Genomic DNA, 25,503 nt, shown 5'->3' on the forward strand with positions numbered 1-25,503 from the left:
CTTGCCTTGCTGGCCTGGAAATCAGTCTTATTCCAGTTAAGGTAAATGTTCTAAATAGAGATATGACTCTTAATTTCCCTGCTCCTGGGGCTGCCATTGGTTGTTTTTGTAGTTGTTGTTGGTTATTTTACATTTTGGTTTGGTTTGGTTTTGGATTTTTTTTTTACTGTTATTTGTTGAGCTTTGCTTAATTTTTCCTTTGGAAAATAGCTTTTAACAGCTTTTTTTAAAGGGATGAAGTACTTCTCCACTTGTGTTAAGGTGGCTCTTTTGGTGGCTGTGTCAAAGAGATGAGATTAATGTCCCTCTCCACCTCATTTTCATTGTCCTCCCTATTGGCATATGTGGATAGGGTGGGAAGTAAGAACCCAACTCATCCTGCTGTCAAAGCACCTGGAGCTGCTAAGGAGTAAAGGCTAGTGGCCTTTTTCCACTATTACAACCCCAGGGTTCACCTGCCTTGAGACCCACATGCAAGCAAAAGCCTTTAACTGCAATATGGCAGTTCTTGGGTTTTGCAGACCCATTAGGGATTACAGACTAAGTTTAAAATAGTATCACCCTTTAGCCTGCCATGCAGCAACCCTGTAGTGTGAACTCAGGCAGCATGCTCTCAGAGGTGGCTGTACTCCGGAACCTTCCTGGGACTCTCTCTGAGAGGACACGTAATATCGTTCTCTGTGCCTTGAGCACTGTTACTTGGTTAAACTGCTCTTGGTGGGCAAGACTGTTCAGGACTGTAAGTGCAAACAGTGAGATAATCCTACACTGATGACATGGCCAGTGTAGTCATACAGGAAGCTTCACTGACCCACATCTCTCCAAAGCCAGATACTGTAGTCCTCAGAGAGGTTTAATAAGTCACCTTCAGAGTTCAGTTCTGGTGGCATAATGCCCTCTTTTTTTCTTCTGAGCTGATCAAAAGAACACTGTGATGTTGCCTGGAATGTTTGCTAGAATGTTATCATTACTTCCCCATACTGCCCCACAGCTTACTCACTGCCCCAAAGTATACTCCATTCCAGGAGAATCATGTGTTTACAAGGCAATCCGTATTGTTCAGTGCCTGGTGCATGAATTTGAAAGGCTTGGGTTGATGCAGAGGTAGAGATTTCTGCTCCCAGTTTTCACATTTTTTCCTGGAGATTTCTCCCTTGGTGAGAAGGATGCTGGAACTGTTCTCACAGAAACTGCCAAACCACCAGGCATTATGACTATTACTTTAAGATAACCTAACATCACTTTCAGTTTGTCTTAATTAACTGAACAATAAACAAAAGCTATTCAGCTCCTGCTACACAAACAGCCAAGATGCCTCATAGGACAGAAACACCTAAGAGAAAAACTATGTAGATAGCTGAGTATAGAAATTGCTATAACATCTGAAGCAATTACTAAACAACAGCTTCTTGTAAATCAGCCTGCAGAAAACTAGTCCCTAGGACTGGTCTTTTCTTTCACTCTGTCAATATGATGGTTGGATTGGATAAGTCATACAGTCTCTGGGAGGAAAGTGCTCATAGTATGTAACAGTGTTTGATCTCATAATATTTTTATAGTGCTTTGAAACTCCAGTGAGTAAGTGTCACTGACAGCAAGGCTGAAAGAGACAGGACATCTGCTTTACTGACAACTTCTTTTGTCCCTTTGTTATTTTCTCAGTGTCAAATAACTAGCTTTGTTTTTAGTTTTTCAGAATGTGAAATGTATCTTGTAAAACCCTATGGTATTCTGCCCAGAGCATAACCCCATTGCTATCATCTAAATAAATCAAAAATTGTCCCTTTGTTAATGTGATCTATCCAAGGACAGGCCTGCCATAGGAAAAGAAGTGTATTTCTAAACTACATTAAATAAATACATAAGGAATCCCCTCTTGCCCTGCCCCAAAACAATACTGAACTTTCTCCACAGTCTGTTAAGATGCCTTAGAGATAAAACCATTTATGGGATTCCCCCTGCTATGACTTTCCGTATAGAGGGATGAATCAGTGTCTTTGGACCAAGCTGCATTCCAGGTATTTTTGCCATACTGGATGGGACAAAGATACTTTTCCCTGTCATTTCATCACCTAAATGACTCGGTGATGAAATGACAGGGAAAAGTATCTAAGTCTTTCTGGCAGGCCTGCTCTCACGTATGGCATAAATCAGCTCTTCAGCACAGAGTAGCTGGGTACAGGTCCCAAATAAGTTTGCATTACGGGCACACTCTGAGCTCTGCCCCAACTTTTGTGAAGGTCAGAGATCACGGGGAGCTGGTGTACCGTTACAGAGAATTTTGAGATGGAAGGGGCCCACAAGGATCCTAGAGTCCAACCGCTAAATGAATGGCCTCTATGGGGATCAAACCTGTGACCTTGGCATTATTAGCACCATGCTCTAACCAACTTTTAAGTTGCTGATAAAGATGCTCTCTGCCTCCTAGCTGGGGAGGAGGAGGGGGAGATGTAACTTTTGGTTACTTTGGAGCTAGAAAAAATGAGAGTATGGTCTGGAGTGTATGATAGATTTGGGATCTCTGCCTGTATCACCCATTTATCATTATTGTCCAGTTAGCCCTCCTTGCCTGCTTCATCACCCTCCTAATCCTCTTCCCCATTATCAGAGCCCTAGAAAACAAAATACTTAATTCCAAAAATATTCTAATAGTTTATAAAATACATTGGTCTTGTAAACCTATCAGTGAAGATTACATCTCTTTTTAGAATTCCACAAGTCACCTCAGAAAAAAAGGACTTAAAACTTCTATCTCCAATTCCCAAAGCTGGTATGTAATATTAAACTGTTCTCTGATCTCTACCCTTGAATCACCCTGTCACAAAAGCTTCAAACCAACAAATACTAACAGCCCCCACCCGCAACCAAAACCATCCCCACCGCACTAGAACAAAACATAGCCACACCACTAAAATCCAATCAAACAGAAAATATACCTCACTATCAAAAGTAGCCACCTCGAACTTTCAGCATTCAGCACCCCCACCCAAAATAACTACATCCAGGTTCTAAGACAAGACCCATACCATAACAACCATATCCCTCATATATATGGAAAAGGATCTGCTGCTAAAGACAAGGAATAAACCAAACCCAAATTCTACCCAAATAAACCATATGCAACACCAATGACACAAAGGAGACCCCCCAACTCAATAACCACCCACAGGCTGCAATAGACACCAACACCAAACCTACCATTCCACAATACTGTGAAGGGCTGGATGCAAGTGCAAAACCCTCCCAAAACAAAGCACAACCCTAGGAAAAGTACTAAATAGGTCATAATAATTCCTGCTTGCCTCTCTTCAAGGTCTATGTCCTGAAAATACGTCATTGTAAGCTTCAGCTACAGGACCCCTCCCCAAATACAACTTTTCTATTTTTATTTCCCCTTCCTACCCTTCTGTTCAGTCTGCTCTGAAGGCTGTTGATACACTGTTGGTAGCTTCTTCTGGTACAAGCATACATACTGCATGTAGTCTTGCAGATCATCTTTCAGTGCTTTGAAAGTTTGCTGAAATAATCAGCATGCCTAAATGATGACAGTCTCTTTTTCTCCTGCATTCCCCACCTCCAAGGTCATTAAAAGGCTTTGATCCTCCTGGAGGATTTTACAATCAAACATCTCTGAGACAAGCTACCTTGCACACTTCCCTTTGTTGTGCTCATGGGTATGGATTTCATTGTCTTGTGTGCTGCTTGCAGGTGATACAAAACACTGCCAAGGCAAAATGGCCCCAGGCGGTAGCAATGATGACACAAACGACCAGGCAGAATTTCACTTATTTTCTTATGGCTCCCACTCTCCTCTTTGGTTTCTTCAAGAGCTCAGGAACTGCAATTCACAGCCAAACAAATTGCCCTGCTACTTCCTGAGTATTCTCCTGCATTTTATTTCCCTTAATTTTCTTTTCCCTATACTCTCATCCCAACACTTGGTAATTTCCATCAACTTGGTAATTTTCATCTCTTTTTATAAAATGGGCAATGCCAGATCTTCCTTTCTATATGAAATTCAGCTCATATTCCTGCAAAGTCTGAATGAACTATTCCGTTAGCTATGCTAGGGGGAATCCATATCATTTAATATTGTTTTCCTGTTACAGTTAATGCAGATTCACGAACATTGTTTCAAAGCACTATGCATTTCTTTAGAGTGCCTTTCTCATCCACCATTGCTGGGCTTGTCCTTGTTTATCTGGAAAGCTGTCTTCTCCAAGTTGAAATACCTCAGGCTTATTTACTCTCTCATTCATAATTTGATGTAATAATCAGGATATCCTCTTCTCTCTTGCCCTGCAATCTTCCCCCGAGCAGACAGTGCTCTCCTCTGCAGCGTGATATTGTGATGTTCTCTAAGGGACACATTAGGGAACTTACAATAATATTAGTTCTTGCTACTAATAGAGAAAGCGAATGTTGGGGATCGTTAGGATCCAGTATCCCATGCACAAACAGGTCAAGTTGTATAATTAAATAGGTCATCCAAGTACCGGAAAGGTTGTATCCAGAGACACAGCTTTCTAAGGGCTAAGAACAATGCTGATAAAGATCAAGTGGCTAATTGTAAGCAACAACCTCCAAATTGCCTCCGGATGAATAAATCACAGTGAGTGATCCAAGCATATTTTCACATGGATACGGTCTCATTCACAGAGGCAGGGAGCTGGAAAACATTGGGGCGAACTGCAATTGGCTGGAAGGGAATGAAAAGATCTGGATTTCAGTAGAGAATACGTCATAGTTTTATGCAATTATTCCTAGCTGGTGGAACCACTGCAAAAGCACAGAGGCCCAGAGAGCAAGGCTGGAAACCTACTGTCTCTGGTTTTTGGGGCTGGTTGATTGACTGCCCTTGTTATGATTTCCTTCAACATTTCTAGGATTAATGTGAGGACTGGCAAAATGCAATAAGAGGAGATTTGAACTTCCAGGATTCTTCCATGGGGGATAAATTAAGGCCAAAGCTCATTCTACATGAGCTGTGGCTGGAGTTGGTCATGGAGCTGGGAGAATGTGTCCTGGGACATCACAAGAGGCACGAAGAAGAGTAGAGTTTCTTCTCTTTTGAAACACAAATGAGTGAGGGCAGAGATAGTTTATCAAAAGTCCTGCTTTGCTAGCAACCTAAATGGAAGGTACTGCAATGCAGGGAAGCACTTTTGGGGAATAATCCTTGTACTCGATACTGAAGGCCAAGTTCCAGAGTGACGTTTACTCTTTTAGCTGTTGCTATCACCATGACATGAGCATTTTTGTGTAGTTGACTGGTAACATCTTAGCCTTGGCTAAGTGCAGTGCCTGTGATAACACAGGTTTGAGGTACCTCTGAGACCTGTGCCTAAAGCCTCACCCAGTCATTGCTGAGTCTGTGCTGACAGGCATGACCAAGCAGAGCAGTGCTGCTTTTGATGTGTGGCTGTAGCTGTCCAGAAAATGCTGCCATCACTGTGAACACCTTTTTATCACAGTGGTTTCCCATGCCCTTTCCTGTACAGGATCTACTGTAGTGTTTGCAAGGATGTTCTCTGCTACAGAGTCTTGCTTTCAAAAAAAAAAAATAATCCAAACCTCAGCACTCTTGGCTTTCTTGTTCACTATCCTCTAATTTCTGATTGTAAAAGCTGTATTCACATTCTTTTTTCACCTAAAGTGCAGAGCCTGTCAGCTCCAAAATGTAAAAGTTCTGAGTGGCAACAAAGACGACAAGCGAGCATTCCAGACAACACCAGCCCCCTCAGACATGGTCCATGTGAACACTCACCACCCCCGGAAAGCATTTTCTTCAGAGTCCTGACCAAGACCACCTGTCCTCCAAAGCTGTTCAGCTCCCAGCAGCCTGTTCCTGCTGTGGGGAAGAACGATGATCACATTGCAAAGCTAATGCCATCGAGCCTTTCTGGCTCTCATTCACATCCAGCTCTTGCCAGGGTCTGGAGGAGAACAGCTGGGCTGCTTCTCAGTGTGTGGCTTCCTAGTCATCAGTGCTCTCCAGAGTAGGAGAGGTGGAAGATTCAGGGAGGTGGTGGCAAGAGTGTTAGTTTCCTTATGCTGGATCCTGCAGTGTTTGCTACCATTTTTTCAGGAGATCTTGAGCTGAGAATGGATCTTGAGAGCAGAATCAGAAGATACCAGGCTGTTTCCTGAGTGAATTGAGCTCCTTGAAGGAACAAACCTCTACTGAAACAATTGTAGGCTCCAGCAGTGTCACAGAGAGAAGGACATGCCCATCACAATTTACACAGCAAGCTCTATGAGGCACTACAGGATGTCATGAATCCAATGTTGCTATCACCAGACTTGTGATGTGCCCATGATCCCAGCATGTAGAGAACCTTGAAGGCAGACAGGAGCCAGACAAGAACACTAGGATTCCTACAGTCTATCTATCTCCTGTCTGGAGTCAGGATTGCTGCCTCATAGTGTGTGTGACCTAGCACATGAAGGTTTGTCAGGCCTGAGCAGAGAAGAGTGCAAAGCCACACTGCCTCAGGATGGCTGGATGGCCTGATTCCTCCCAGTATGAACTATTTTATCAAGTCCATTGCCAAACTTGTATGCTGGTTTGAAAACCTGCATTGCTTATGAGAAGCAATAGAAGAGCAGTTCTGAGCACTTTGAGCCATGGCCTCCAGGAATCCCTCACCTCATTGCCTTCTAGAGCATACAGCTAGTCTAAAAATATTTTGACAGCCAGTGTCCTTATGCTTTTGGCTAAAGTTAGTCTCTGTGGGCTTATGTGTTAGGCATTAACTGTCTTTGGGCTGCTATGCCAAGTTGCAGAAGCAGGATGTCTCAGGAGAACCATCTGAGTCCTCCCCCATGTCAGCTATTTTCTGCCAGCAAACCCTGTGAGAACCTGTGGTGTCCTCACCTAGTGTATGCATGGTGGGGAGAGAAGGGATAAGCATAGGGATAAATGGTATCAGAGATTTATATGGACTGAGAGAACTTATGTGTCAAGATTAGGAAATAAGCTCTGTTATGAGTGAAAACAACAAATTCTGTAAGTCTGAATTTGGAAGGGCTCTTTACTCGTGGGACTTTGTGTTCAGACACACTGAACTATCTGCTCCCAGGTGGCTCCATCACCTTTGGGCAAAACACTGCTGACTGAGAATATTATATAGATTACTAAATGTTATCATTATTTAATGCTGATTTCTGCACAAAGTTAGGTCAGTTTAAATATAAACATAGTAAGAATATCAGGAGACGACAAGACTGTTCCTAGCTCTGCCACTTACTCACTGTTTGCTTTCAGATACATCACTTGTTATCTCCATGCTATAAGCTTCCCCAGCAGTAAAATGCAGACAGATGCTAATTTTATGGAAAAACTTCAGAAAAACAGAGATTACTGTTCTTTAATGATACTCAGGTAGTCATGTCATCAGACTTGTTCTCTAAACAAAACTTAAACTAACAAAAAGAATTTTATCAAATCAGACTTGCAGTCCAAAAATCAAACATTATGGGATTTATCACTATTGACTTTAGCAGGCTTGGCTGTAGGCAGCCTTTGCAAATATCAGTGAGCTGTATGAAGTGTATGTAGGTGGAGCTGGCTAGGAGTTTTCAGTTAAAATGTTTTTCAAAGAAATTTGTATTTTCTGCTGGATTTTTCTGTAAGTTTTATTTTCTTAATCTGAGAGAAAAAAAAAACCAAAACCACATCACATCCACATACTCTGCATATGGTGCTCCTTCCAACAACAGCATCTTGGAGCCATGTTTCTAGGGCTTCCATGTCCTCTGGCTCCAGGACACTTGTTGACTGTTTCTGTGAAGTCAAGAAATCCTGAAGCTCTGATCCAAAATCTTGATGCTCAAGAACCCTGGGCAGATGTTTTTCTGGTTCGGGGGCTACTGTGACTTTGAGCAGCATGTAGGGTCACGATAGCATTCACAGGAGAACAGAATGTAATTTTGACTTCCTCCAGACAAAATGTCCTCTCTGTGAGAATAATTTTTTAAATTTCTACAGTTTCAGTCTCTATCAGACTTTCTCTGACAGCCATTAGACTGGTTTAGCTACGATGGTGGCACCAGGCGCTCCAAAATAACTCCATAGCTCTCCCTTTTTCTGCAGAAGAACTATGCTAGGGCTCGTACAGCAGAAGCTGCTTTAGTCCGCTACTTGTCATCAAGTTTCTGTGACCATTTTCAGTGTCTGGCCTTCACTGAGCACACCAGAACACCTTATGCAAAAGCAGTGTTGCAAGCACCTGGAAAAGTCCTGGGACCTCCAACACAAGAAGGATGTGGACCTCTTGGAACGAGTCCAGAGGACAGCTCTGAAGAAAATCAGAGGGATGGAGCACTTCTCCTTGGAAGACAGGCTGAGAGAACTGGGTTTTTCAGCCCAGAGAAGAGAAGGCTCCAGGGAGACCTTAGAGCAGACCTCCATTACCTAAAGGGGAGCTATGAGAGAGACAGCGAGGACTTTTCACAAGGGCACGTGGTCATAGGACTGGGGAGAATGGCTTTAGGTGGAAGGAAGGTGGACTTAGATATCAGGAAGGAATTCCTTACTGTCAGAGTGGTGAGACACTGGAACAGGTTGCCCAGGGAAGTTTTGGTTGCCTTATCCCTGGATGTGTTCATGTCCACACTGGATGGGGCTTTGAGCAACCTAGTGGAAGGTTCTAGTGGAAGGTCTAGTGGAAGGTTCCCGGTCCATGACAGGGAACTAGATAATCTTTAAGATCTCTTCCTATCCAAACCATATATGATTTGTATGATTCTATAAAAATGCTCAACAAAGCTATACTACACAGGCAAAGTGTGAGAGATATATAGATATAGGTATAGATATAGATATAGATATCTATCTATATATATATATATATATATCAGCACAGGCCAGCCTGAAACCCAAACTCTGACTTGGAAAGAGGCAACAAGATAAATTTCTTTATCAGTAGCAGTATTAAAAGGTTTTGTAATCAAATTAAGAACAAAACTCCATACAATTACAAGCTCTTGCACCTAATATTTCAGGGAGAGACAAAAAGGGAGATATAAACCTTTTATTAGTACCAGCAATGAGAAATAAGATTTATTTCAGGCATGCAATATATTATTGAAAGGTTGTGCAGAATTTAGAGATAATAAATTATATGTATGAGGGGATATATATATTATTTAACAAAGTGGGTGAGAGGAAGGCAGCAGAAAAAGTAGTATTCATTTAATGAAGCAAAATGATAATTCCATCAGGCAGGAATTGAAGGATATTGAAGAGAGAAAAGTGTAGCTCAAGAGATCATCTAATTTATCTCACTCATGATAAAATGAGCCTGAAAACTATTTCTAAATGACAGATAATTCAGATTCAAGGAGTGTCTCTTACATGTAATTTAAAAGGGAGAAGTATTTGCACTGTTATTATTAATAATGGACTATTTTACTTAAAAATTCAGGAACCTACTGTTCCTCTAGTCAAGTTTTCCTCAGATTGAGGAAAGTTATCTGAGAAATGTGGAGCCATTTTAATGTTTCATATGGGACAGAAATTGTTTTCTTTTTCTCAGGACACCAAAGTAAGAGGCAAGAAGTGTAATAAGTTTTATCAGCAATGTGTGAGTTTGTGATATAGACACTTGAGGCAGCTCTGGTTTTTATTATTTAACAACTGGGCTGCCACAACTGAGCATTTCTGCCAGAGGTGTCTGTAACCACCTTATCATATACCTTCCTACTTTGATCTCTTACAAACTGTACAGAAATATATCAAGTCAAAACTCACCTTAAACCCTGAAATGATAAGGGTTACCTATATGCCTGTATAGTTTAATTGCGGAACTTCCCAGGAACAACACTGTGTAGCAAAATATGGAAAACTTAAACAAAAATCCAAAAATATCTCCACTCATAATGCATATTCTAGCGTCTCTCCATTCTCTCCAAAGTCTGTTTTATTTTTTTTTAGCCAGAGTTTCAATTTTCAAATGACTAGACTCATATAATTTCCACTTACATCCTAGCATGCCTTTCCAACATTTCTTAAGACTTTTGTAAAGTTTTTCTTGAGTAAGCATAATCCTGTTCTTCATTTTATCCTACTTGAATATACCTCTTTGTCTTCCTTTAAACATCCTTTGTGTTTTCAGCTTTTCAATTATTGCAGTTTTTAACTTTTCCATGATCAGGGTGATCATTCTTAGTTCTTAGTCACTCTTAAGATTATATTTCCCTATTTCACCTTTCCCAGAATCCTTTCTCATTTTCCTATTGCTTTCTAGATATGAATTCACCAGGATCTTTATAGGTCTGATGACATCCTGGCTAGAAGAATGGGATCAGCCTGACCCTCATGGAGTCTCTGGGTTGCTCAGCTATTTTTTGGCAGACCTTGAATGAATGTATTTTATATGTGGCCAGGTCATAGCAGAATTTTGTAGACACCTAGTCCATTTTGGGTTTCCTGGTGGCTTTGGTCTGACAGGAGGGTGCAGAGATTGAGCACTGCAACCTGAAATCCTGGTGCTTTTAGTTCAGTTTTGGTAGGGCTGTCTCAAATGTACAGTTTGGGATAAGTATTACTGAATTCATGGTACATTCTATGCATAATTCTGTCTGAAGCTCTCTACCTTGTCTTTTGCTTCTTCCTCTGTCTGCTTTGCAAAGCACATGGAAAAGTTAGGCAGTGACTGCTATTCAGGGGACCTTGCACTAACCCTGGGGAAATGCTGATAAGGCCTTTAGGTAGGATAAGACTTATGGATGCCAGTTCTTTCTTTAAACACTGCTGTGTTTTAGAGGAAGTCCTCCTATGGTTTATCAAGGCAGATTTTCCTACTCCTTCTTCTCTCATTTTGCTATAGACAAGTAATGCTTTAGCCAAACACAGCACAAACGACTCATGTCTAAATTGCCTCAAAGGTAAGAAGCCAGAGTCACAGAGCAGGAGGAATGTTTTGGAGTTTTTCCCATGTGGTGCAGAGCAGTTTAACTAGTGGCCTAGGAATGGTTCAAGCTGATGGAGTGCTCCTGGTCAGCCCAGCACCTGCTTCCCAAGGACATGCTGTCCAAGCAGCTCACAGCCTGTCTGTGCTGTAGCAGTCAGGCTAGACCAGTCACACATATAGCTGGGGGTGGATATGAGGTGAGATGGGGATGGTTGTGAGTGAGTGAGGGCTGTGAGGGGAATCCAGCTCTCTCTGCTGGACCATGCAGAGAAGGACTGATATTCGGAAATACTCAGTAGATGGCAGAGACAGACCCATCTGCTTAAGCAAGGGAATCTAAATCATATCAAATACCTTAGAAAGCTTAGAAACTGAAGAGAAGTGGGCCAGCTCAGGGGGTTAGCTTTTATGGCTAATATGTATCCATAGAGTAAGGGCTGAGCTAGGGACGAATGACATTTACAAAATGTTCTTTCCTTTCTTTTTGACTTCTGAGAAATGTCTGTTGGAGAGTTGGATGTAGTCATACCAGTAGAGAATGTTGAAAGACTTCAATGAAATATCTCAAACAAAGGAGACTTTCCTAAAATTCAGTGGAATAGTGGAATACACTGCACATTCTGAAAGATATAAGAACCAGTTAAATTCACACTCTTGATGGGAAGCTATCCACAAAAAGATAAGGTAAACTTGGATGAAGCATACAAGGCCTAGGATTCCCTTCATAATAACTGTTCAAAACTCCATTGCCTGAAGTGTTCACAAGTAAAGGGGAAAGGTGCAGAAGAGCTGCCTGAAATATATTAGGTGAAAGGGATAAAAGGCAAGTCAAACTGAAGAGGAGAAAAACCTATAGAGCTCAAAACCAAAGCAGCAAAAGCAAGTACTGGGGTAACTGTATGAAACTTTCAGTTTAGATAATATTACTGAAAACAGAGAGCTTATCTGTGATACTGAGATGCAGGGAACACCCCCAGATTCAAACCCGCATTTAAATGGTAGAATAAATGAACTTGCAAAATTATCAGCATTAAAATATAAATGGAGTGGATGTGCCTCTAGTGGCAAATTTTAAAGAATAGGACCTGAGATGAGGGAAAACCCTGTGTTACAAGAGTACAGACAAGCAGTGGCTAAAGGCACGAATAACAAAAGGGACACATCTATTAATAATACTAAGCTATTTTGCCATTAGAGAAACCCTGTAGTGGCTTTGTGACACAAGTGGATATGACCTAATGCTTGTAACATCCATATGATGAAAGGGGTGCTCTCATTTGTCACATACAGCAGATGAAGCAACGTACCTATGACCACAGTTTTTTAGCTATGATTAGATCCCATGACTTTCTGCTTCCATATCCTCGCTCTAGGCCATAGTTCAGTACTAAATGAACCTGTGTATGAAACACTGAATTTCCATCATAAATAAAAGCAGAGTTGTTCTAGCTGGCTCACACATGCACAGAGAATATAAAGAAAGTCTGGCAACAGACTAGAAAATCAGAAGGACTAGAAACTAAAGAGCTTAATCAGTTAGGAGGCTGAAGAAGAACAGATACTTACAGTTAGTAAGGGTAGCTTGGTGACATCTTTTCCAGGATGGACCAAGAACAAAAAAGCACCAAAATATTTGTTCTGCAGAGGTGAACTGGACCACAAGCAAAACTGAAAACCTTCATTTTTGAGCACTGAGTCCAGGCCCTTCTGTAATACTTAAATGTTAGACAGTTTTTCTTGCCAAGATTTGTGCTCACTAGTGCACAAATGATTCTTCCAACTCGTCATTTGATGTATTCCTTATGTGAATAGTTGAATGGTCCACAGTCCACATAAAAAAGATGCATTTGTGTGTGCTCTGTGGAAGGATTACAGAGCAGAGGCCTTGGAAAATTTTTTGTCTGAAGTGTAAGGATTGAAATTTGGCTGCAGGTTAGCAAGCAACTAGCTATGAGGCAAAACAGAAAAAATCAAATTCTGAAAGCATAAAGTATGGACGATCTCTTTAGCATTCATCTATCTATCTTCAGTGGCGTACCACAGTCCCAGGTAAAAACCCCATATGTCTGTCTAAGTCTTGTACTGAATCCTTTCTCATGTAGTTCTTTCACAATGAATACCCCAGGCAAAGCCAGAGACAAAGAGATGGATAACTGCGTAGATAATAAACCATATGTTTCCTAAATTGCTGTAAATTCTACCTCCATAAATACACACATGTAATTTCCACATACAGGAAATTGGTCTTAAAAAGTGACTTGGAGAAAGTTAATAATGCATAGACATTGTCTGTGTCTCATAACAAAGAAAGTACAGTATCAAATAAAATTATCAGATGGCAGGCTAGAAACAAAAGTAAAGAAGGCAGTGTGTTTTTCATGCAGCCCTTAGTCTGCACAACTCATTGCTACAGGATATTGTGAGCACTAGGTATGTAATTGAGTTTAGAAAATACTAAGACAAATGAATGTTAAAAAAATCGCCATGGTATATTATAGCAAAAGTAACATTTTAGTTCATGGAGACCTTGAGCTTCAAACTTCTGAATGCTGACAGAATATGCCATGAAAGTATTCTATATGCTTGTTCTGTTTTTATATTCCTTCTTTCATATCTACTTTTTACCACAATTGTACAGGTTTCTGTGCTAGGTGACCTTTGTTCTGATTTTGTATGGTTGGTTTGATCCTGTCAGAGAAATCTTGCTTATGATGCTTGATCTAATATTTACTACTTACAGTAGTTACATAGATCATCATCCTTATTTTCCCAATAGAGCAAACCCTGTGGAAAGGGTATATATCCCAGTTTATGAAATGTCAAGGTTTCTTTTTAATGTAATTATGCTAATGTTTGATCTATACAAATAAAGATGCTTTAATAATTCAGTGATATTGTCTGAAAATCTATATAAAAATGTAAAGAATTTGAAAGAATTTCATTATAAGGCTTTCAAGCATCTAAATTTTTTCTTGACCAAGCATAGTACTTCATTCAAAATCCCTTTTAAGATGGAAAGTGCTTCAAGTACTAATATTTTAGCAAATGGTCCCTAATGATTCAAACACTTATGCAGATGATCACATCATACTTCTGAGCAATCCCATTGAAACTAATGGATCTATATAGTCTTTGATAAGTGACATATATGTAAGTGTGTAGAACTGACTTCTAAACAACTTTCTAAAGATCAGCATGTACCAGTCTACATTATGACTCTGTGTCCATTTGAATTGGTTTTGTTCTAAGTATAGAATCATCCTAACACAGTCCTGTTTTTTGTAATAAAGTGGATTTTTTTGAAATATCTGAACTGTCAGTGGTGATGTGTAGGACTCCAGGTGCTCCTGCTCATGGTATTGTGGAAGGAGATGACTTTAAATACGGGGCCCAAGTTTACTTCAAGTGCAACGCAGGTTACAGCTTAAAAGGCAGCCATGTTGCCTACTGTCAGCTTGATGGGATTTGGTCAACACATCATCCTGAATGTGGTAAGGTCACTTTAAGTTTTAATTCTTATCAAATACTTTGGTCAATGTATTCCCATGAAACTAGACTATCCAAATCTCACTTGAAATTTGGTAGATCTGTGACTTAACGTTCTTTTGTCTTCCTGTCTTTAAGAAGCAGTAGTAATTCTTATTTTGCTCTGCTGGAACCCCAGCCTGCAAGACTTTCTTATATAAAGGACTGACTGAAACATCAGTTGACTGAAAACTAATATCCTCAAAGATTTTAGGCATATATCCTTTTTATACACAGATAGAAAATGTCTAGGACTAAAGTCAAATGAGGAACATTATGCAACACTGATTAGTTACTTCCCTTATTATGTAGCTTTGACACTTCCTCTGTAGAAGTCTGGTGCACTCTGCAGAGGTGAGTAGGGGCTTACTGAGGGAAGACTAGACTACTATTTTAACAGAATTCCTGTCCTAGAGAAAATGGATAAAAAAGAAACTTCCATTCGTTCTGACTGTGCAAAATGGCATGCCCACCATTCACATTGATTCAGCTATGAAATTCCAAGCTCCTTCTTCTGATCCAAAGAGACTTTTAATTTTTCTTCAGTTGATTTGTAGGGCACACTTTCATTTCCATATTCCAGAATAATTTGTATCAATTGAAAAAGTATTTTTATGGGTGTATTATGTCTAACAGTGTAAATTGAGGGGGAGAAGTGTTGTAAAAGAGATGTATAAGTTCATCTGAAAGAGCAATAGGCATTCTCCTGTCTGGAGATATTTCCCCAGTTACAGTGAATGTAATATCATGATCACACTAAGTCCTTGCTGCATAATGTCCCTGCCTAAAGATGTATTGAAAGATCTGTCTCTGGACTTGGCCGTTACTGAAGTGCTAGGTGATGTAATTTGGGTTTCTCCTTCCCAGATGTTTTCTCTTTGTTTTTAATCTACCAAAAAAGGTCATAAACCTGATTTTAGGGAAAAAGAAAATTACTTTCCAAATCACTGAAATAAGAGAAGGCCTTAACTGACCTCTTTGGTCAAGCTTTCTGTACATTTGGAAACATGTGCTCCACTCATCAGATGATGCCTCTAGGCTAGCCACCAGTGCAGAAAGCAACTTGAAAGCATTATACTGTGAGAGATTCTCTGCAATCTTTAGCTGCTATCAAGTTACCAGTCACTTGTGGTTCACAAGTGAGAAAGCCTGTGAGGTACAAAGAAGGAAAATGGAGCCAAATTACAAGGAGACAGGGCTCTGCTTTTCCCTTTCTCCTGGTTTAGAGGAAGTTCACACATCCTCACTGTTTACTCAATATGACTCATGGAAAAGTATTTAAGTACATATGTAGCCTTCAGCATGTGCCATACCCCAATGTTAATAAAGAAAACACTGAAATTTATGCTTAGCTTGAATTTTATACTCAATGTCAGAAGCATATGTTCTTCATTGAACTTGCATTGTTACGGCGTGTTGCATTGTATCTGTGTGTTTACATGCTTTGCTGAGTTGGGCTTTGGTGGAGGGTATGGAGACATGACAGGGCCATACTTTGCACTGTAACTGTGCTGATTTCACAGTGATTTAGATAAATGTTTAAGTACTTTGTTATATATTGGTGCTTTTGTGAAGTGAGCCTCAGCAGGCAACAAAGTCTGAAGCAGTGAAATGAAGAGGTCCTTTCAGATCATTTGATATATCTCAGTCTTCTTGTCCCTCTGTATGCAGAGCAGTATCAACACCAGATGTATAAACTAGATGTTCACTGGTTATCATGCAGTGAGACATCAAACAGAGGAATTCAACAGCATTGCATGTTACTGTCATCCTGACAAGAAAACTGAGATGAAATCCAAAAGGAAAAAAAGTACCTCATCAACTGCTAAACAGAAAGAGCAGAGTTAAAAATACGGGGAAAATCATGTACTAGCATCACATAGTCAATACTGTCATCCAGATTTAGGCAAAGAAATTAAGTTTACTGAGAGAAAAACAAACAAACAAACAAAAAGAATTAAAAAGAAGGGGAAAATACTGAGAAGGAGGAAGTAAAAGAAGTTTTATAGTCAGAACATAGCATGAGCAGGCTTTCTATATTAAATTCTTAGTAACAGTAAATACATATTTATGTTTTCTTTCAATTCCCATATTTCCCTGGATTATTGAGATCTCTCTCCCAGTGCTAAGAAAACAAAATGCAACCAACCATAAATGTAAATTTAAACTAGTCTAGTTTTATTATCCAAGTCCAATGAAGTATTGAAGGTATAGAAGAGGGAAACAAATGCCAAGGGCCTGTTTCCTGCAAATAGTTTAAGTATAGCCTTTTATGCTATTGAAGTAGCCTTGTTAATGTTAACAGGACACTAACATCATGTAAAGTCAAGGTCCTTTTTCAGGATTGTCAGCTATTTTTTAAAGTTTTAACAATTTGAGAATTTTTAACAATTTAAGAATCTTATCCTTTCAGTGAAGAATAAAATGTGTATTATAAACAATAATTTATTTTTTAATATTTGATATTTTCAAAGACAGGGATCCCAGAAGAGTCTCGAAAAGGCATCTTTAATAATGTGTAGATTGTTTAGTAACATGTGAATGAAATGCCAAGCAATTTGATGGGTGAACCTGATAAAATGGTTATTATCTTTTTCCGCTATCATTAGTTCTAGATCAAAAAAACTGCTCAGATCCTGGTGGCCCACTCAATGGCTACAGAAGAGTAGTAGAAGACACTGGGCTTTTGAATGGACGCTATGCAAAAATTGGCACAGTCATTGCTTTCTTTTGTAACAACTCGTATGTTCTTAGTGGGAATGAACAGAGAACCTGCCAAGATGACGGAGAATGGTCAGGGAAGCAACCAATCTGCATAAAAGGTAGTTTACACATTTTTTAAACCACAATTTACATAAGCTGCTATGGTTTTACTGGATTTTGTTTAATGTAATTTGCACTCACCAAACAATCATTTTTGCTAAGAATAAACCATCTGACTGATACCTGATACTGAGATTGGTAGTTTGCGAGCTCTACTGGTTGCTATGATCAAAGAAGTTTGCCAGTGATTCTAGAAGATTCCATCTTTAAACAGGGAAAGGAATGTTCCCTAAGACCTTTATATTACCCTCATTCTAGGATCAAACCTTTATAAGATCAAAATCAAAGAAGATCAAGAGGAAATTGAAATGGAATGAAATAATAGCCTCATGAAACAGTTGACAATCAGTTGCTGTCATAGGGAACAGCTTTCCTCTCACAATCCTTTTAAGACAATGGGACCAGTCATAAGTGTAAAAGGCCAAGCCTGTAGGTTGTAGCCTTGAAGATTTAGTTCAGACAACCACTTGAGACATGCTTAAACTATCTGTATTCATCAAAACACTGAATCACGTCTTTAAATCCTTTGCTAGAAAGGGAACTGTGCTACTGACCTGGAGCTATTCTAACTGTGTATAAAACCTTGAATGAATCAATGAATCAGTGAATGAATTAATGAATTTGGGCTGTAGAACTGCCAAATTCATTTTATCAAAGCAATTGTTTGACATGTATTTTAATGGATTTTTGGCAAAAACTAAAGTAATGATAATATAAGGAAATGCATCTATCCCCTGGGGAATTTGCTTTCTTCTGTTATTTTAGAAGAAATATTCTCTCCCTGAAGAGTATAATCATGTGTAGAAAGCATCTTTATCGATGCTTACTGTGATAGTGACATAAAAGGTTAACATATATAGTAATCATAAAGAAATAGATAGTGTTAAATTACATAGAATGCAAGGCATTCTGTATACTCAGACATACAGATAAAATACATCCTGCAAGATTCCTTTTCTTCCACTCTGTGGAGCAGGAGGGAGACCCTGCTGGAGTTATTTGAACTGAAACCTCAATATCCTATTCCAAAAGTAAATAAATGCAAAGATAGAAATCCAGGTTCTCCCTTCTGTTATTTGATGCATATTCAGGTAACTGTGAGGGGTTCCTTTGAATCAGAGTCCCCAGTTCCTTCCATGAGTTCACAAATAAACTCTTAGAAGTCTGTAACATCATGCTGCCTGTCTCTGTGTGCCAAGTCACTGGGATTAGCTGTGTGGGGCTACACAGATAGAAATTAAGTATTTTTATATATAATTCCATTCTTGCAAAAGTTCACTGAGATACAAAACCATCCATCTGCAGTGGTGTAAATCTGGCATTCAGACATACTGATGGAAAAATCTTCCTCCATGTCTGAAAGTACCAGTGTAGAAGATGTTTGGTAGATTCCACTGTTGTAAATGGGACAGATCTTGCAAACTGTGAAGTACTTTTCAAGGCTTTAGGTTTTAGGGTGTATCTTTATTTTAATGCACGTAACTTAACTGCCTCTTTTCTTAATCTAGTCCACTGTAGCTAGTGAGAGGAAAGGCTGGAAATGCATATGAACCATAGCACTTGAGCTGTGAATGTGAAAAAGTACTGTGAATCATTATATTTTTTCTAGCCTGCAGAGAGCCAAAGATCTCTGACCTGGTGAGACAGAAAGTGCTTCCAATGCAGGTTCAGTCAAGGTGAGAATGCAATATCTCAACTACAGTTTAAAGAAAAGATGTGATTTCTTTTCCCTTCCTCTCCTTTTCACTCTGTGTGTTTAGCCTGCCTGAGCAGTGATTCCTACAAATCCAGACAACCAAGCAAAGAGAGCTGCTGGCAGGGGAGGTCTGATTAAGCACAGGTGGAAGCTGCTGGAGGCAGCCAGGAAGAAATGCACAGATAGACATGTGCAAACTACAGGATGATACTTGAATTCTTATTGCAAGCTTGTGACAGACTATAAGAACAGTCTGAGAACAATTCTTTGTGGCTAATTATGTGTATTAAAATAGGAATATGTGCCATCTTATTAAAAGTGTGTGGGGAGAGCACGAGAGAAGGGAGCAATGTAATGTAATGTAATGCGATGTAATCTGCTCCAGTAAGTTTCACCATCCAAAGCAATATAGTGCAATCTATATAAGGTTGGTTTGAGGGTGGGCGTGAGGGAGAGGAGGAAGTAGAGTAGGAAGGGAGGAAGGAATGAAAGATCAGACACTGTCTGGGCTTACCCTTCTGATGATTTCCTGAAATAAACCCAATCTGAATTAGTTATGCTGCAATGTTCAGGTTCATTTTTGTCCAAGTAGTAATTTCTCATTTCAGGTTATTTTTGCAGTACATGACTCATTTAATTTTAGGTGCAGTGCAAGAGCTGTCCTCAACTTTGGTCTTAAGAACAGTCATATCAGGTCAGAATAAAGGTACATCTCAAGCTGTATGCTGTCTCTGGCAATGGCCAGTAGCAAATGCCTTGAAAAGATGTTAGGGACAAGACAAGCATATAACTCCCAAGCACTCTCCCACTCTCCAGGTGTCTGATGCATAACTGTAGAGATGGCCCCAAGAAGCCAACAAGAGGCTTTAGTAGACGTTAGGGGATTTTTGTTGCTTAAATTTCTCAGCTGACTTTGAATACAGGTCTTTTTGTGCTAAATGCTTCAGATATTAACCCTAGCTGTATGAGGGCTCATATATGCCCCCACATCCACAAAATGCCTTGAGATGATGGCATCTCATGTTTTTAGACTGTTTTTAGTCCCTTAAAGTAGAATCTCAGTTTCATAGGTCAATAGTGAGGCAAAGTCTGGATTGTGCAATATTGCAAGTCATATGTGAGTTTGGAATGGGACCTTGGCAGTCTAAGCAAGACCACAGCAGGTCTCACCCTTCTTCCAAAACACAAGAAATTTGCCATTGCTCTTGCTCTTAGCAATTTTATTTCCTGTTATGTATTGCCTCACAAATTGGATATGATGGAGGTGTCTGTGTCTCACTGTGATAAAAAATGGAATCACCATGAGTAAAAGAAAAATTATGTTTTTTCTGGATGCAGGCAGGGCCAGAAATCTCAAAGGAAACTAATTTCCTGCTGAATTTTTCAGATGTAAATAGGGTTTTTTTGCAGACATGAGCTTTTAAGTATTAGAGCAAAGGACACATTCTCACTGATAAAAGTTCCAGTATGACTATAGCCAAGCTTATGGTCCATATCTAGGCTGGTGCATGTATTTATTTTTAATTATGTGCCATGTTTCAGTTAATCGGTACAATTTCTAAATGGAAACTTAGTGATTACAAAATTATGAAATCTCTATGGTGAGGCAATTATCTCCGTTAATTGCTAAACTAAGCAACTTTAGCAACATGATTTAATCTGAATCAATTCCTAATACTGCCTATTAAAATGTTCACTGGAGAAAAGATGTGCCTAACTCCTCTCTAGTGAGAATTAATTATGATAATGCCCACTTCAGGTGTAATTTCTTTATTTAAAAAATAGCATCTCAGTCCTTTTGTAAATGGCAAAAACTGTTTCCCATTCAGGCACAACTGATTGCAATTTAGAGAATGTAAAATGAAAAAAAGAGACACAAATAGAAAATGTATAAACATATGCATATTTATATATGTGTATATATATATACATATAGATGTAAATGGGACTATTGGTAAACTATGCTGGAATTATGTTTTTGCCTTATTCTTTCACAAGTAAACTTCATATACTTTTAAATGATGCTTAAGAAAACTGGTAATAAAGATATGGTAAAGATTGATTTTATAATATTATAATTATTGTATTTGTGCCTTGAAACAGAGAAACACCTTTGCATCAACTTTACTCTTCTGCATTCAGCAAGCAAAAGCTTCAAATCTATCCAACTAAGAAGCCAGCACTGCCATTTGGAGAACTGCCCCCGGGGTACCAGCACCTGCACACTCAGCTCCAGTACGAGTGCGTTTCTCCTTTCTATCGCCGCCTGGGTAGCAGCAGGAGGACTTGTCTGAAGACTGGAAAATGGAGTGGGAGAGCCCCTGTGTGTATTCCAAGTGAGTTTCCAAGGGAAAAAAATGCATATATCTCTTGGGTGGATGAGGGAACAGCATGTGTATTCATCTTAGGCATTTAGAAAGTCCCAGCAATGTAGGCTGCCTATGCTCCCAGCTGGGAGAAAGGAGCAATAAAGCTTGAAGGATATATATGTCTTTTTATTCACCAGCAGAACTTGTGCAGTTGATGGTAAAGTGAACAAGCTTTTAGCACTGGAATTTGCCAATAATTTCTCTAATCTTTTATTAAGCAAAAGGTGTACTGAGTTTTAATCCTGATTTGAAAATGCTTTCCTATTTCCACTTCATGTTTCCCTGTGTTATTTACCACAAAGGTGATTTTTTTTTCTTTTGTATACTTTGGCACAGAGCTTACAACACCATCAAAGTTTAAGCAATAGAATGGGGAGACTGGAATTTTAAGAGGCTCTTCTTTTAATAAACCCTGCTCAGGAAGGGTTCATATTGCAGACTGTAAGTCCAGATAAAATCTTACCGAGAACTAGTTAAAAAAGTAAGTTAGGGTAGGAACATCACAAGATTTGGTAAAACCCACTACTGATATAATGAAAACTATGAAAAGTAAATCTTAACAACAAGCAGGTTTTTATTATTGCTGTTTGTGATTTTGCTTTGAGATCATGTCATGTAGTTTGAAAAGTGTTACATTCAGTTCTTTTCACTATGGGCACGCATACACTACATCGTAGGCAGAAAGATGTCCTAAGAGAGACTAAACAATGCGACCATATGATATAACTCTTTCAACTGAAGTAAATCTTTTGTAATACAGGGGATTTTACCCCTGGTCCAAGCCTGGGTGACATATTCCTAGAACAAGGCAGAGCTTTTTATTTTCCCCAGGATGACTGTTGATTTAGATGCATTTCCTTCAATGTTCTTGTCACAAGTCTGTTCTGATAGGCATGAATTCACCTGTGCAAAGATTAGTTACTCTGTGACCACCTAGGGTGAGCTTTAGTAAAATGCTGACTTTATGGTATAGTAAACAAGGATGTTCTTTCTTCATGCAGTCATCTCATTACAATGCAGCTTGATAAGGTTATTGCGAAAATTCACCTGCTCAAGTACTAAATCCATCTTCCTACTTTACCCAGGAATCCAGATAATAATGGAAAATTTGATTTTTTATTTTTTAAATCTATAAAAAATGCTCCTCTAATTTTGCAGGTCAGATACAGAGGTTAATTGGACAACTGTCCCTCATGCTAATAGTTGCAGTTTATTTTCTTTCGGCATATCCTAAGAAAGAATCAAGATTAATATTCAGATTCTTGGGTGGGGAAAAGGTTACCTAATTTTTGTTTCATGTTTCCTCAGTCTGCGGAAAGGCAGAAAACCTCACCCTTCAGAAGACAATGACATCTACCAGGTGGCCCTGGCAAGCGGCAATCTATCGCACAGCCAATGGCGTGAAGGAGAACAGTCTTCGGAAAGGGGCCTGGATCCTTATCTGCAGCGGGGCCCTGGTGAATGAGCGCACCGTGGTGGTGGCAGCTCACTGCGTCACTGACCTAGGCAAGACCATTGTGCTCAAGACAGTAGAGCTCAAGGTGGTTTTGGGGAAATTCTACCGAGATGATGACAGGGATGAAAAGACCATCCAGAACCTGCGGGTAAGTAAGTCTGATGGGAGTGGACAATGATGAGCACAGATAGATACTGATCCCACCTGTCTTGTATGGGGAGAAAAAGGTTGCGCTTTGAGCAATATAACTCTTTTACTATTTTGCTATTCTTTAAAATGCATATCTACAGAGTCAAGACAGACAGAACTGTCATGGCAGGGCACATATTGTAGTTTATTAAATTGCTCAATGCCGTCCAGCTTGTACATTCACCCCCTAATACAGAACATTAAGAAATAGCTCAGGTTCTGTGGACCATAATGTCTTGAGAGTTATTTCTAAAAAAAAACAAAGAGATGCCAGGTACTGTCAAAATTAATTAGCATAATTTATGAGAGAAACATTTGCGCTCTAGATCCTGATTTGATGCCATGAGCACATTTCACTTCTCAGCCTCAGAGCTGTATAGCTCTAAACTCAAAAGAACCTTGTCTATCTCCAGCTCCAAAAAAGTGCCTTGGGCTTAACAGAGTGGGTTGCTTTTTTTCTTTTTTATTTTTGTAGAACTAGAAATGCTGAAGTCAAAGTGAAGTGAAATACAGAATTTTGAGTATGTTTATCTCTTTTGTGTGTGTGTATGTGAGTTAATTAATGGATTTTATCCAAGAAATCATAATTAAATTGATTCTTCCCTGCCCTCCTTTTTAGCTTCAGTTTTCCCTGCCCTCCTTTTTAGTTTCAGTTTCTCTTATCCTAGCTTTTTCATACTTCTCCTGGGAGAATTTTTTTACAGTATTTCCTTATATGAAACATCTGTTCTTGTACTATTTCATTAAGGAGACAATCAGTAAAGGTTTGACTCCATTATTATATAATGTATTGGTGGGAAGATGGTTGAATTTCAGTAAGAAGGTAGCAAAGCCCACATCTAAAATCTACAGACTGAAGGTGACATGGCAGGTAAAACTTTTCAGTAAGCAGTGGAAAAACTTGAACTGCATATTAGCTCCCCATTTTGCTGCAAATGTCCTTGACTGCTTTTGATTAGGAAGTGTCTCATGAAATAAAAACTGTCATGAAATCCAAGCCAAAAAAAAAAGAAAAACAAACAGTCAAGATGCTTGATCTCTGCGTGTTTCTTATTTGAGTGAACACCATGGTAAAAAACCACCATAAGTGGAGGTAGAGGAGAAGCGGGTTTAGAGGAAAAGTATGCAAAATAAACTTACAGGTATTTTAGTAGTATGGAAAGAGTGCTGCTGACTTGCCATTGTTGTTAACCATGTAATTCTTCCTACTCTGTTTCCTCTGCAGATTTCTGCCATCATAGTGCATCCCAATTATGACCCTATATTACTTGATTCTGATATTGCTATCATAAAACTCTTGGACAAAGCCAGAATCAGCAGTCATGTTCAACCCATTTGCTTGTCATCTTCTCATGACTTGATTACATCCACAGAGGATTTAAAGATAATCGTGACAGGCTGGAAGGTATTGGCTGACGTTAAAGATCCTGGATATAAGAATGACACAATCCGCATGGGAGCTGTTCAGATGGTGGATTCACTGTTGTGTGAGCAACAGTATGAGGATAATGGGATGCAAGTCAGCATCACTGACAGTATGTTCTGTGCCAAACAAGATCATACAGCCTTTTCCAATATCTGCCCTGCTGAGACTGGTGGTATTGCAGCCATAACTTTGCCAGGAAAAGCATCTCCTGAGCTAAGGTGGCACCTGATGGGATTAGTGAGCTGGGGCTATGATAAAACCTGCCACCTAGGACTCTACAGTGGCTACACCAAAGCTCTTCCCTTCAAAGACTGGATTGAGAAGAACATGAAATAAAAATTTGTGTCTGGAAACAGCAATTTATAGTATAATATCTCTCTCAGTCTCTGCTGCTTTAGGCTTTTCATCCCACTGAAGAGACACATTTTGGATAAGGTTATGGTACACAGCCTGGTATTTGTCCTAGGATCAGATATTTAATCAGGCTACTTTTACTTAACCCATGACAGAGGGTCTTAGTGCATGAGAAGTTTGGCTATATTTTGTCTGCCTCCCCTGGTGGGAGGACGATGCTCCCGAGTCTGACATACAGAAACAGGACAGTAAACTCTGTCTGAAATTAATCTGTAGTTTGGAGTTCCCTAGAGACATTGATGGTGAGCTTCTTCCAAAGCTCACCATCAATGATGAGATCCAAAGATCTGTGTGACTGAGTGGATTAACAGTTTAGAAAGAGTAGCCTGAATTCGTTGCAATGGATGAGCTTGTTACAGTATGTGCTGTTTGTATTGCCATAATACAATGTAATCTTTTTCCTTCCCAAGTACTTTACACATTTAAATAAACCATGGTTTGTTTTTTTAACCTACATACTCATGTCTGACATGATCTAGATTCATTGTTGCTTTATCTGTGTCACACCCTAGGGACTCTCTACTACCCTGGTCTGTTTGTGCGTGACTCTCACTTGGGACACTTCAGACACATAAAAGGCAGAATTAGCAAAAAATTCAATGACTATATAAATAACAAGATTTCTTTTTTTTTCTTAATACATCCAGCACTGCTATTGTATGTGAACCACTACAATGAAATGTACAAGG

The 25,503-nt window shown here is 39.4% G+C and overlaps 1 protein-coding gene across 2 annotated transcripts in view; it reads left to right on the plus strand.

Moving 5' to 3' along the window:
• Positions 1-25,240, plus strand: part of PAMR1 (peptidase domain containing associated with muscle regeneration 1) — a 57,246-nt gene extending 32,006 nt beyond the window's left edge. Inside the window, exons 7-12 of one of the 2 annotated variants that reach the window (XM_071559468.1) lie at positions 14,237-14,407; positions 17,051-17,263; positions 18,874-18,940; positions 21,064-21,296; positions 22,638-22,933; positions 24,200-25,240. In XM_071559468.1, the coding sequence (XP_071415569.1) occupies positions 14,237-14,407; positions 17,051-17,263; positions 18,874-18,940; positions 21,064-21,296; positions 22,638-22,933; positions 24,200-24,736 (1,517 nt within the window). In that variant the 3' untranslated portion in view covers positions 24,737-25,240. The remainder of the gene's footprint in view (positions 1-14,236; positions 14,408-17,050; positions 17,264-18,873; positions 18,941-21,063; positions 21,297-22,637; positions 22,934-24,199) is intronic. The other variant, XM_071559469.1, reaches the window with a different exon arrangement.
• Positions 25,241-25,503: the final 263 nt, after the last annotated feature.

The sequence above is a fragment of the Pithys albifrons genome, chromosome 6 (genome assembly GCF_047495875.1).
Source record: "Pithys albifrons albifrons isolate INPA30051 chromosome 6, PitAlb_v1, whole genome shotgun sequence".
Lineage (NCBI taxonomy): Eukaryota > Metazoa > Chordata > Aves > Passeriformes > Thamnophilidae > Pithys > Pithys albifrons.